A 14,526-nucleotide genomic window follows, 5' to 3' on the forward strand; every position below is an offset into this window, starting at 1 on the left:
CTGCTGGCTCATATTAAGTTTTTCATCTATCAGGACCCCCAGGTCCTTCTCCACAGGGCTGCTCTCAAGGACCGCTCCTTCCAGCCTGTAGGGATGCCTTGGACTCCTCCGGCCCAAGTGCAAAACTTTGCACTTTGCTGTGTTGAACCTCATCAGGTTCACCCGGGCCCACCTTTCAAGCCTCTCGAGGTGCCTCTGCATGGCATCCCTTCCTTCAACTGTGTTGACCGATGCAGTCACTCCATCATAGAAGGCCACCAGATCGGTCAATCATGACCTTCCTCTGATGAAGCCATGCTGGCTGTCATGGATGACATGCCCATCCCTCATGTGGTCGAGCATGTCATCCAGGAGGATCTGTTCCATGATCTTCCCAGGCACAGAGGTGAGACTCACTGGCCTGTAGTTCCCTGGATCCTCCTTGCTCCCCTTCTTGTAAATGGGAGTGACGTGACCCTTCTTCCAGTCATCCGGGACCTCACCTGACAGCCACGACTTTTCAAAAATGATGGAGAGCAACCACCTCAGCCAGCTCCTTCAGAACCCTGGGATGCACGCCATCCGGCCCCATGGACACATTCAGTCTCATGAGGTGGTCTCGGACTTGCTCTGTCCTCACAGCGGGGGGGGGGGATTTGTCGCCCCAGTCCCCACCTAGAGGTTTAGGGATGCAGGGTTCTTTCTCATTGTCCGTTGAAGTGAGATAAATGCAGACATAACAAAGTTTTTCAACTATTTCTGAAAGAGCAAATGCCTATTTGCTGTGGAGGAAGAAGCACAGGAAGTTCACTCAACAAACAAGTCCCAGTGTATTTAGTGTTGCACACACTCCTATATAACAGTCAGCCACCTCTGTGAGCATTTCCTCAGGAGATGGGAGTAACACTGATTTTAAAATATATTACTGTGTGTTTGGGGTTGAGTCTAATTTTTCTAAGCTTCCACACAACAGAAACCGCCAGAGACAAATCAGCTTTCACAGAAAGTACATACCAGAGCAGGTAAATCCATCCCCTGTGAATCCCTCAGCACAGGCACAGCGATATGACCCTGGTGTGTTCACACACTGAGCATTCACACTGCACTGGTGTGTTCCATTAGAACATTCATCAAGATCTGCACATCAGAGGCAAAAAATTACAAGTGTTAATACAAAAGACAGAATACTTTCATGAAACTGTCAAGATAAAAAAACACAGAACATCCTATCAATGGATGGAATTCGACTGATTCATTAGTGCAAATGTTGACACCATTGCTTCAGTGTTATCCTGTTAAAAAGCTTACCATAAAGCAAAGATGGTGAAGTCAAAAGCTGGCACATTTGATGACTCTTCTCAATTATTAGAACACAAAAGCAGCCTAATCTTATGGAAGTCAATGCAAGCTTTCTTACCAATTTAGGTGTCACTTTGGATTTGAAACAAACAAAAAAAAAAGGTGGAAAGAAAGAAAAAGACAATTCTCCTGACACTAATGAGCAATTAAAGCTCGATTTAGTGACCATCCAGTTGAATGACATGCAAGTCAGAAATAAGTATCACACTATAATAGATGCTACAACAAATTTGACAGCTACTTTGATATTCTGCCTCGCCCATCAGTGGCTGTCTGTAGAGGGGTCTCCTGGAAGAACACTCTATATTCAGCAGTTATTTTAACTACAAGGATGCTGCTGGAATTTTTTTCTAAATCCCTTCAAATAGGACTTTTTATTTGCCTAGTTGAACTTCACAAATTTTTATTACATGATAACAATAAAAACCATAGAGCCTTTTTTTTTTTCCTCAGACTTAGCTTTAAAATCCACAGTAAAATGTCATAATACAATATTTTATCTTTCATATATTACACCAATAAAGTCTAATTCGTATGTGAAATTCTGATTCCACAATTTCAAAAACGTTTTGCAAAAAAGGTAAATTTTACAATCTCTTACATACAAAAGTTAAAAGCAAAGGCAAGGGGACATGATTTGGTTGCAGTAGCCCAACAAAAGTAGAATCAAGTTTCCCATATGCTGAGTCTAATCTGTGTTATATTAGGCCTATCAACTGATAGGCCTGTACCATAGGATTAATACAAAAAAGCTGCATTAAGTAATAGAAATAGTATCTTACTGGCAGGAAATCACAAAACAAACTCAGTTGTATTTTTGACTGAATTTTATATTTTGCACATTTTGGACATTTCATACTAACTTTGTAAAATACCTATTTAATTCAGTAGAATGATACACAGGCAGGCTTTTGAGGAAAAAAAAAATCCTCCAAATCTCTGAAATCTAAGAATCCTCTACGCTCATCTAATCACAGAGTGCAGCTGAGAGAAAAACAAATATTTGCTTCTAGTGAGGTATTCATAGTTCGATTGCATGCATCATTAATAAAATAACAAGAAAGAGAGAAAACCTTAGTTTTCTATATACTTACCAATACATTTAATGCCATTTCCAAACCATCCCTCTCTGCAAGTACATTTAAAACTTCCTGGTACATTGACACATGAGGCATGCATGTCACAATTGTGAGCACCAATTTCACACTCATCCACATCTGCAAGCACAAAATAAACTATCAGTGTTTACAATCAGGAGCACCAGAATATTACACAGATGCTCTTACATGTTGCTCATTCCCAGAGTGCAGTTTTACAATCTTTTAAAAAATAAGACTTCAAAACCATATAATAATTTAAGCAAATGGCTTTGTATTATAGCTTAATAATAGTTATATCTGTATTTTCAATTGTCCTTTTAATATGCTTTTAACATGTTTTTTGTAAACATGAAGAAATTAGGTTGATTTCCTACAGCTCCATTTTAGTAAAATTAAAGCTCTCTTACAGACATACTAAACATGCTGAAATGTCTAACAGACTGTGGGTGAGAGGCACATTTTAGTTACAGGAATTATTTTACTTATAAAAATGATGCAGAATAAATTCCTAAATGTAAAATTATGAGAGGAATTCTGTCAACCTCCCTAGAAAAGTAATTTTGGAAGAACTTAGCTTGCTTCAACAGAGTTGACCCAGTCTGCAAAGGCAAATGCATTACTATAGGACGTTGCACGGTTTGAAACGGAACTACTCTGATTCTTTAAAATTTGTTAGCATGGGATAAAGGAAGGCATTTATTTTCCCTCTAACATAACTGCTTTCTTTTTCATTCTTCTACTGTTTTCCCTTTCAATCTTTTTCTTAGACTCCTGGGTCATTTCCTGCAGCTGTAGTTGACATGAGTACCTTAAGTATGCATGACAAATAGTTCAGATAGAATACTTTAACACAAATACAGATGCACCTGGGCAACCTAAGTTTCATACTGTAGATATTCCCTCAGTTTATACAAGAACAAGGTTTGCCTTTAAAACTGCCGTTATCCACAAGGCCTCTTCAACCATGTGAACGCACTTAGGCATTTATTTTACCTTAGAGCCAAGTAAGATATGTATACACCATGATACATATGTTGGAAATTTGCATTACCTGTGCATCCAGTGGTTCCTTTCTTGACTGAATATCCTAGCTGGCAGTGACAAATGAAGGAACCTTTAGTGTTCTCACATTCCCCAAACATACAAATGTTGGAATTCAAATCACATTCATTCACATCTGTAAGTGCACATAAATTTATTATTAGTTACATACTGCTGTCACCTAAAAGCACACTTTTTCATTTTGGAAAACCATTGTTCAGGTAAAAATGTCAAAAGCACGCTAGGAGAAGCTGCTGACTTCTTTGAGGCTAACGAGGCCTTGCAACAAAGCGCTGCGGAGGGCAGCGCTGAGCTCTGCTGTGTGTGCCAGCGACAGGGCCGAGGGAACGGCATGGAGCTGCGTCAGGGGAGGGCAGCTGGGGGTCAGGGAAAGGGTCTGCACCACAGGGCGGTGGGCATGGAACGGGATGCACAGGGCGGTGGGCATGGCCCCAGTGCTGGAGCCCAAGGAGTGTTTGGACAATGCTCTCAGATGCAGGGTTTGGATTTTGGGTGATGCTGTGTGGAGCCAGGGGTCGGTCTTGTGAACCTTGTGGGTCCCTTTTAGCCTGGGATACTCTGTAATTCTAGAATAGCATTTACATTACGTAACCTAACTTTTCCTCAATGTGTTTGTCTGTACACCTAGGCGCCCTTGTTTAAAATGACTACTGAAAGGTTTAATGGACAGATTTAAGTATTTAAGTAACATAGCCCAAGCATCTTAAAATAAATAAAGCATTGTATATAAAAGGTGGTGGCTTCATATAAGCACCTAACTAAACACGTTAACTGAAACTGAAGAAATACTTTTATTTTGATTTCCTTTATAATCATGCATGATACCTTTCTGTAGTTGTGAGCACAAACTAAAGTATTTAAAAGAGTTACAATAAAAAGCTGGGGCACCCAAAATTGTCTTCTCAGTCATAGTGCTCTAGATAAATCCCACAACTGTGATTATATCAATCCTATTTTTGGATTTACAGGACTTGATTCACGCCTAGAGTTTTCTCAATATTTCTTATACCCTTCCTGACATTTATACAGTGGCAAGAAAGACCTACAGATCTTTCGTTTTCTACAATTTAGGTACCATTCCAAAACTTTTTCTCAAGGATTGAGCAGAAAATCCCAAAATGTAAGCTGTATAATTTTTAGACTTGCATTACCTTCACTGCATACAGATACTTACCAATACAAGTTTTCATGTCCATAGAAGCCATAAATCCATCGTAACAGAGACAGCGATACTCCCCTGGAATGTTAGTACATTGCCCTCCATCACATATATCTGGATTGTTTTCACACTCATCAATATCTGAAATAAAAGTAGAACTAGTTCTCTCACACTGGTGAAGACTTCCGAACCATATTCATATTGGCTCAAATGCTTTAACTTTCAATACATTTTAAACGAAATCCAATGAAGATAATAAAACATACCTGCACACGTCCTGACATCTGGCATTAGAGCATAGCCATCACTGCAGCTACATTCGTAGCTGCCTTCTGAGTTAGTGCAGTGGGTGTCACAGCCACCATTCATTATCATACATTCATCAATATCTGGGGAAGCAACATTAGTTACAGTAAGTCCACTTTCTAAGGAAAAGTCACTTCATCTTGCAATTTTACCTAGGAGATGAATGGGTTTGCCACGATTCTAGTTTTTAGTTCTTATAATGCACTCTCATGATTTACATTTTGTTCAACCTTTCACCTTTCAACTGCATTTCATAGGTAGAAAATAGCTACTTTTAGTTGCTGCTGTGCTGCTTTTGTTCACATTTATTACTGGAGTTGTTAAAATAAGTGCAAAAGACATGTGGAACGTAGTATGAAAGCCATATGAAATAATATACGTGGCAGTAAAAATGTGCAGTTGAAGGTATGTGGCACTTGCCTACACAGCCCTGTCTGTCAGATGTGGCTTGGTATCCAGAGTTACAGGAACACTGGTATGTTCCAACCATGTTCACACAGTTGCCATTTCTGCAGAGATTGTCACTTAGTGAGCATTCATTTACATCTGGAAAAGAAGAATTTATATTGATTACTTACTAGCTAGAATGCAGACTATAACTTCTCAAATGCCCAAGAAAGAGGATGAAGAATAACATTTTAAACCAGTAGAATTCAAACATGTTCAGTTTCTTGTTCTTTTTATTTTCCAGTTCAAGGTATGCATCTCTGTATATCAGGTCTAGTGATCAAATACAGCGTGTATAATAACCAAATGTTTATTTTCTTCATCTCTTGTCTGTGAGTATTAACAGCAGCACATGCTGAATACTGACCCTCAGCAAGTGCATGGTACTCCAATTTGCTGGAGTTTAAGCCATCTCATGCAGTGACTATGCATCAAACACAGCGACCAAACAGGCAACCTGCTTTACAGCTTTTACTTTTTTCCCCCCAACTTTTTAGAAGATCATGTGCAAAAAGCTGAGCTGCATATCACCACAGAGTCAAAAAAAACTTTTTGTTATTGTAGGAACAAGGTTCACTTTGTACTTTTATGTCTTTTAATTGAAAGTTGCTAACATGAGCAGTACAGTCCTTTCAGTTGCTTAATAAACCCTAAAGGCCTAGTAAAATAATTCAATTTGAAGTCAACAATGCCAAGGGCACTGGAGATTTTATAGGGTCTGCTATAAGGCTTTAATTCAGAGGGACTCATTTTATTTGAAGGTATTCCAAGGAAGATCAAGAATCCATACACAGTATTCTGCAGTCACATCCTTACCAGTAACACATTGTACAAAATATTGCTCTTTTCAGAAAGATGAAGACTATTATTCTTAGTTGAAACTCACCAATGCATTCCTCACGTGATGGTGACAGCTCATGTCCCACAGGACAGTTACACTGAAAACTCCCTTCTGTATTCACACACATGCCACCTCTACACAGTAGAGGGTTGCGTTCACATTCATCAATATCTGAAAATAAATCATGATAAGTAAGCAAAAATTCATTAATAAGGATCAAAAAAAGGGAAAGGCAGTTGTCAGAGCCTGGAAGTGTCAAGTTCAGGAGTTCACACATGAAACAACAGTTTAATTCAAGCAACACTACTGCTTTCCTCATTCTACGTAACAGGGCAAACAAAATACTATAGGTTACTAAACTCTAAAGTGAATTGAATTTATTTTATTGGGGAAAAATATATCATTTGAAATTAATTATTCTAAGAGAAGTAGGAAACAAGAAAAGAAGGCATCTGTTTAGATGGTTATTATTTTGAACAATGTGTTAACATGATAATTTTTTCAAAAAGTTTTTTTAAATTCAGCAAGATATGTATTTATGTATGCACTGAAATTGTTGTCCATGAATTGCAAGTAATGGGACATGCATGCAAACTTTTAACTAAACTGCTGTTCAGTTTGAGAGCTACTGTTTATATGGATACGTGGCAGAGAAACATACTTTCTACTACTTACAATGCAAACTGAGAATTTGACTCTCAAATTTGATAAATACATCCAAGGCTACAGATAGAAAGAATTACAAACAAAAGACTTCTATGACTGCAGGATGCAGTTATACTTTTGGACTCCCAGGAAGAACTACAACTAGCCTTCTTTGAAATGGGAGACTTTCATTCAAATATATTTAAACTAGTGTTATGTTTTGTTAGCCTGAGAGATTAGCTAAGGCATCACAGGATTTCGCAGGTTATTCACATTAAGGGAGAAACTGACTGATGACAGAATCCAACTTCTTTCTTGGTATACTCCTGTTTGGATCATCTTCAAAGCTCCAAGATGTCTTGATTCAGAACTATTCCTTCCCCTTCTTATTTTCTGCAAAAGGTCCTCAAGAATTCATTTTTCTTATTTTTCTTACTCTGTTTATTAATCTGACAACTTGGTTCCCTGCATCTGTTTTACAGAAAACAAATAGTATTCACCCTCTGCATTTGTACCTTGTCTTTCATGAAGGTTTCCATGGTTTAGCTTCTTTGTTATGTTAAGCTGTAATTCAGGCAATGACTTTTTGGTGATTCTTGGTATCTTCAAGCATCACAGTGTACAGGAAATCATGCACAGGTGACAAGAGGCCTGCATGGGGGCCTTAGAACCACATATTTAAGGTCAGTCGGGAGCACAAAAAGAAGAGACAGGTGATCTATGAAGAATATAGAGGCCCTGCTTGGGTATGCAGGGATTCCATCACAGTCTGACCCTGGCAAGGGACAATATGAAAGCAAAAAGAAAGTCTTCTACAAGTATATCATTGGCAAAAGGAAGACAAGAGAAAATACAGACAATACAGAATGAGGAAAAGGAAATGTGGACAATGGACATCTGGCAGAAGGTATATATTTGTCTGGATGAGGTGCCTTGAGATACGGTTTGATAGTGATAGTAATGGTGATAGGAGGACGGTTGGACTAGATGATCTTGTAGATCCTTTCCATCATTGTGATTCTATGATTCTATTCAAAACTGTCTTGGCCTACATCCTCCCCAATATTTGCTTTCAGGAATTTGAGACTTAAAATCAGCACTAAAGTCTAAAATAAGGGAGACTTACTCTTGATGGGACATTATCAAGTTAGGGAACTTTTAAACAAAGGAAACATTCACAGGTCCATGGAACCTTGTGAAACATACCCACAATTGCTGAGAAATTTAACCAATGTCACTGTGAGGCCACTATGGATCATCTTTGAAAAGTTATGGCAATGAGATTAGAATCTTTAGTATGGGAGGAAATCCATTTTACAAAAAGGGTAAGAAAGAGGATCCACAGAACTGCAGGCCATTCAGCCCCATTTTGATCCTTGGGAAAGTGATAGATCAGAGAACATTTCAATTTGGAAGTCATCTCTAAACATACAAATGAAAACAATATGGCATGGTTAACAGAGACTTCAAAGGAAAAATCGTAACTGACCAACTAGACAGTTTTCATCAAAACAATGTCTACATCAATGGGTGAGAGAGCAGCAGATGCTTTTTATGTTGACTTCAGAAAGGCATTTGACACTGTCGTCCCAAAGACCCTTGCAGACAACTGATGAATTAGGAACTAGATAAGGGCATAGTGGAGTAGACTTAAAACTGAACCAGGAGCTTCAAAGGGTTGTGATAGTGTCACAAAGTCCAGATATGAATAGGTTCCCTGTGGTATATTTCCAGCAGTCAATAATGGGACAAATACTGTTAAATAAGTTTGTTAATGACATGGATGATGGCTCAGAGTGCATCCCGAGGAAGTATGCAGATGATAGAAAAATGGAAAGAGTAGTTCACGCATCAGATAGTTGTACTGCCATTCAGAGGAATCTTGACTGGCTGGAGAAACAAGCAAACAGAAAACTCACAAAACAAACAACGGCAATGTTCTGCTCCTGGAATATAATGAATACACTCAGAAGGACAGGCTGGGGACTGGCCAACTGGAAAATAGTTTTGCAGAGTGGGACGCGGGGATCCCAGCAGACTTAATGTGAGCCAGCAACATGCCTTTTGCACTGACAGTCAGCAGCACCCTGGACTGTGTCAGGAATTGTACCAGCAGAAAACTGAAGGGGGTGAGCCTTAATCTCTACATAACAAGGATAAGACCATATCTAAAGTGTTGCATTCAGTTCTGGGCTCCCCAGTACAAGACAGACATGGATATACTGGAAAAAGTTTCATGGAGAATCACTAGAAATGGGATAGAATTTCAGATATGTTTTAAGAAAAGCTTAGACTCCTGTGAATGTTCAGTTTTGAGAAGAGAAGGCTTGGGAGGGTTTATCAGTGTGTATAAATATTTTATGGTGAGGGTAAGGAAGACAAAGCTACCTTCTGACTGGTGTCCACTGACAGAACAAGAAAGAAACGTGAACAAAATTGAGACAGGAAATTCTGTTCAAACATGGAAAGGAACTTTTTACCTGGTGGATGCTCAGAACAAGTATCTGAGAGATATGGACAAGGGAAAAGCCACTGATGTCACCTATCTCAACTTCAGTAAGGCCTTTGACAAGGTACCCTACAACATCCTTCTCTCCAAGTTGGAAAGGCAGAGATTTGATGAGTGGCCTGTTAGATGGACAAAGAACTGGCAGCTGAATTTAGTACACAAAGTGGTGGTCAAAGGCACAACGTCTGGATGGAGATCAGTATTGAGTGATGTTCCCCAGGGGTCACTTCTGGGACCAGTACTCTTTAATATCTTCATCAGTAACACTGACATAGGGTCATCAAGTACACCCTCATCAAGTTTGCTGATGACACCAAGCTGTGGGGTGCAGCTGACACACTACAGGGACAGGATGCCATCCAGAGAGTCCTATGCGGGCTTGAGCTGTAGGCCCAGGTGAACCTCATGCAGTTCAACAAAGACAAATGCAAGGTCTAGCACTTGGACGAGGCAACCCCCACTATCAATACAACCCAGGGGATGAAAGGATAGAGTGCAAACCTTGCTGAAAGGGACCTGGGTACAGGCGGGTGAGAAGCCGGACAGGAGTCAGCAGTGTGTCCTTGCAGCCCAGAAAGCCAACCATATTCTGGGCTGCATCCAAAGCAGCATGACCAGCAGATCAAGGGAGGTGATCCTGCCCCTCTACTCTGCGATGGTGAGGCCTCACCTGGAGTACTGCATCCAGGTGTGGAGTCCTCAGTACAGGAGAGGCGTGGACCTACTGAGGCACATCCAAAGGAGGGCACAAAAATGATCCAAGAGATGGAACACCTCTCCCACATGGACAGATTGAGAGAGATGGGGCTGTTCAACCTGGAGAAGGCTGCAAGATGACCTGAGAGTAGCCTTTCAGTATCTAAAGGAGAGTTACAGGAAAGAAGGGGACAGTCTCTTTAGTAGGGTCTATGGTGACGGAACAAGACGAAACAGTTTCAAGCTTAAAGAGAGTACATTAGATATAAGGAAAAAGTCTTTTACAATGAGGATGGTAAGGCACTGGAGCAGACTGCCTAGATATGTGGCAGAAACTCCATCCTTCTGTTTCTGGACATTTCCAAGTTGAGTCTGGATCAGGCCCTGGGCAACCTGAACAAGTGTGTTTGTCCTCATTCACTGCAAGGAAGATGAACTAGATGGCTTTCAGACGTGCCCTCCAACCCTAAGGATTCTTTGATTCTATGACTGTGCAGTATCCATCCCTGAAGATCTTCAATATCCAACTGCATACGGTCCTTGCTCTAGTTTACTCTGCACTCAGCAGGGGTTGGACTGGACAATCTTCAAAGGTGATTCTGTTTCAGGAGTCTTTGCTGAGAATTTGAATGATTTGCTCCTTTCCTCAACAGAAAGTTAGGTCTTAGAGTCACAATCATAAAACTGAACTTATTTAGGGAGAAGAGCATTCAACCAAGATCAAAATCTCAAACTTTCAATTTTTATGGTGTATACAGAATGTTAACATCAGATATTTTTTTTGTAAGATGGTTATCAGCATTTGTTGTTTCAGATCTATTCTTATAAGTTTTGACCATTTAAAGATACGTGGGTTTTCAGGAAATACTTTCAGAATTTCTTAAGTCCTAATAGTATAAAGGAAATACAAATCATATTACTTTCAAAATACTTTTATTCTTAGCTGTATATTTCAATACCTCATTAGTCACTGCTGAAACTATATGAATGGTCATTGACAATGTATATTATCTATACAGAAATATATGAATGTCATCAGCAAAAAGAACAAGCAAAGCTGTATGCATAGTTCAGTTATCCATCCTATCTACTGAACATGCCTTTTTTTTCCAAGAAGTCACAGCGATTATGCATATGAAGCATTCACTGCAGCATAGCTGGTATAGTACAAGTATACAGTAAATGGAAGGACTTAGCATCTTGGCAACACTTACCCATACAGTTCTTCATCATCATGAACCCACTTTCATAACCATCAAAGCACTCACACTCAAAGCTTCCAGGAGTGTTAACACAAGTACCACTTCCACATAAGTCTGGGGAGATCCGGCACTCGTCAATATCTACATTACAGTAAATGGAAAGGTAGAAAAATCAGAGTTCAAAATGATCCTTTGTTTCACCAAAAATGGTCATTTTAAATGAGTTAGAAGAAAATCGTATGTAGTACATAACTCAGAGAAATGTTATTCATTTAACATTTAAAATGATCTGATTACGTGAAAAAGTTTGTGGACGATTCATAATGCATAACTTTAGAGTTCTCAGCTATACACTAAGTAAAAAGTAGGCTTCCATTAAGTGTAAATTAAAGCTATATTTCTAAGGAAGCTAATTGTAATAAATTCTAAGTCATTATTACCAGGCACCATTTCACCCAGGAATGCACTGCTATTGACATTAAATTGCTTTTCATGAATACAATTCTCAAGTAACAGCATTATAAGCTTACAACAAGTTTTGCATTTAAAATCGAAGTAGCTCACTTGAAAGCAAGAATTACAGTTCACTAGTTTCTTGTAGCATGTGTATTTTATTAACTAAGTTTGAATGATACTGTCATGGTTTTTTTGATTTTTGGTTTTCAGAATTCCACATCATAACATCATGTAGTGCACTGGGAATTAAAGTGTTAATGCCCCAATTCCAGGTACCTGTCCCTGTACATTACAGAAGTCATGGGATCTGGCCCTTCCATGTGGGGAGGTCTCTTGCTGCCTGTCAGTGGGTGCTGGAGGGTGCTTTCCTAGCCATATCAAGCTTTTCAAGTTTGACTCAGTCTCAGGAACTCTCTCTTCCCTATTTCAATTGATTTATTAGTCTCAATTTCAATTGCATTATATTATATAGTATTCCAATATCATAGTTAGTAAATAAGTTTTCCTCCATAGATTGTTGCCATTGTTTGTTTGTTTGTTTTTTCCTCTCTTGAGCCCAGCTCCCATCTCCCTACCCCTTTTCCCTTTTCCTTTCCATTTTGTGGAGTCAGGGGGGGCCCAGGGGCCTACTGCCTCCCTGTCAGGGGCATATATTGATCTAGTCTCCATGACAGATACTTTCACTGGAAAACTATACCAGGTTTGTAGAAGGTAAAAGAGAAGGAAGGATTCATTGTAAAACACACTGGTAATAAGGCAGGAATCTGAGCAGGAATTTGTAACATAGATATGATCCAGTGAAACAGACTGCTATTGAAAAAGAGGACTGGAAAGGACTGGACAGTGTATTATTTACTGTCTCTTGCATCTTTTTAGACACACTTCTTATTCTACTGCCCATCCACTGTTTCTGAGTTGAACTAGTGCACAATTCCATCAGTTCATGCCCTCCTCTCTACAATCCCCACAATTCATTCACAATTATTTTTATTTAATAAGAAAACATGAACTCTGTACAAGGAATAAAAGTTAAAAAGTATTTGAAACAATAAAGATACTAGACCAAGGGATAGGGCACAGGACTGGTTCTGTCATCCAAGAAATCTGGGAAGCAAGGAATAAAATAGCAGAGAAAGGCATCAACATGTCTGTTCTACAATGGTGACCTGGGCAATGGAGTAACCCAAGAAAAGAAGGAAAATGGAAGCTTAACTGAAGAAATGAAGAAAGAACAAAAGAAAAAAAAGGAAGAATCAAAGACTAAGTGGTTCATTTTTCACCACATGTAAGAATCTTCTCTGCCTTGTTACCCCCCTCAACAGGTTTATGTTGGTATAAGATCAGTTCTCATACACAGATGTGCAGAGGTGCAGAATGGTAATCCATGTGGCGGGCCTGGGATGTCACTGAATGTGTGGCTTCCTACAGGCTTTATAAAATATTCTGTTGCTAATATAAAACAAATGAACAAAAAGTCTCCCACTTAATAAAATCTTTGTCTCTGTTACTGTTCAGTGGAACATTTTAATCAGAATAAACTTTCTGTGAAAAACAGAACCAAATGAACTTTTGTACGGAGAATTTTTTTGACCTTTTCTTGTTAGATTAGAAATAAAGTTAGTTAAATGCATTTCTCATCCGTGCAGTCACTATAAAAACAAGGAAATCACCAGTTAGGGCAACATTGACATCCAGATCAACCTCAGTTAACATGCCTTACCACCCACACTTCATATTACTTAGACTCTCTCAGATCCTGTGTGGAAAAAAAAACCTCCTTCATTTTCAACACAGAGCCACCCACAATGCAGGCATCCAGTTTCTCATAATCGGGAAACTATCACACTTATCTTCCATCTCAGCTTTCTAGGCAGTAAATAACAAAATACTGAACTTTTAAATTAAATGCAATTAAATTAAATCTTGAATTAACACTGCTGTCAGAATTGCACAGGTATTTCTGTATGTGCTTAGTTACCATATCTAAATGAAAAATAATCAGTACTGGAGTCTCTCAGTTCATCTGGTAAGAAGAAAGTGAGTTAATCTGTAAGTTAAAACGTTGAAATTAGCTTTACTGGTGACTTTATTAATTTTTCATAATGACAAGCACTTTGAGCACGAATTTAATAGATTTTTAATGTCCGTATACCAAATGAAAGTCAAATTAATTAGAGAGTCACTTTCTAAAAGGAAAAGAAGACAGTTGTCCGCTTTGACCACAGATTAGAAATTGAAGGAAATCAATTACATTAAGCTCCCAGATCACTAAGCTATGTAACCATCACAAGTTCCTTTAAAAGCCAGAGAAAATGCAAGACTTACCTGTACAATTTCTTTCCTCCATATCTAAAGCAAACCCACTGTTACACCTACATTTGAAACTTCCAATTGTATTCCTGCATTTACCATTCATGCACATACCAGGGAATACCTTGCACTCATTGATATCTACAAAAAAAAGAAAAAAAGAAAAAAAGAAAGAAGGCTCAAATATTTTAAATATTTATTTACTTCTTTTTGTATTTATATGCTTATATACGTAATGGAAGTTTCCTTTTCCTTCTTTCCTTCTTATTGGCATGAAAGGAGGAGTCAGGGCAGCAGGAGACACCAGTCAGGGCTGGGGAAGGAAAAATAACTGAGAAGGATGAACGGATGAACATGCAAGCAGTAGGTTTTCCACCTGTAGTGCCAGCTCTGTAAGGCAAACATATTTACAGTACGTCTCATCTCAAGTACGTAACAGATACAAACCCTGGCAT

The 14,526-nt window shown here is 38.9% G+C and overlaps 1 protein-coding gene across 1 annotated transcript in view; it reads right to left on the reverse strand.

The window, feature by feature from the left end:
- The window catches only part of FBN2 (fibrillin 2), a gene marked incomplete at both ends in the record, with an annotated part of 158,293 nt that overhangs the window by 44,008 nt on the left and 99,759 nt on the right, over positions 1–14,526 (reverse strand). The window contains 9 exons of the mRNA XM_079548052.1: positions 994–1,116; positions 2,433–2,555; positions 3,490–3,615; positions 4,675–4,800; positions 4,926–5,048; positions 5,386–5,511; positions 6,299–6,424; positions 11,318–11,446; positions 14,087–14,212. Of these exons, the coding sequence (XP_079404178.1) occupies positions 994–1,116; positions 2,433–2,555; positions 3,490–3,615; positions 4,675–4,800; positions 4,926–5,048; positions 5,386–5,511; positions 6,299–6,424; positions 11,318–11,446; positions 14,087–14,212 (1,128 nt within the window). The remainder of the gene's footprint in view (positions 1–993; positions 1,117–2,432; positions 2,556–3,489; positions 3,616–4,674; positions 4,801–4,925; positions 5,049–5,385; positions 5,512–6,298; positions 6,425–11,317; positions 11,447–14,086; positions 14,213–14,526) is intronic.

Source organism: Tetrao urogallus (assembly GCF_951394365.1).
Source record: "Tetrao urogallus genome assembly, chromosome: Z".
Taxonomy (NCBI): Eukaryota; Metazoa; Chordata; class Aves; order Galliformes; family Phasianidae; genus Tetrao; species Tetrao urogallus.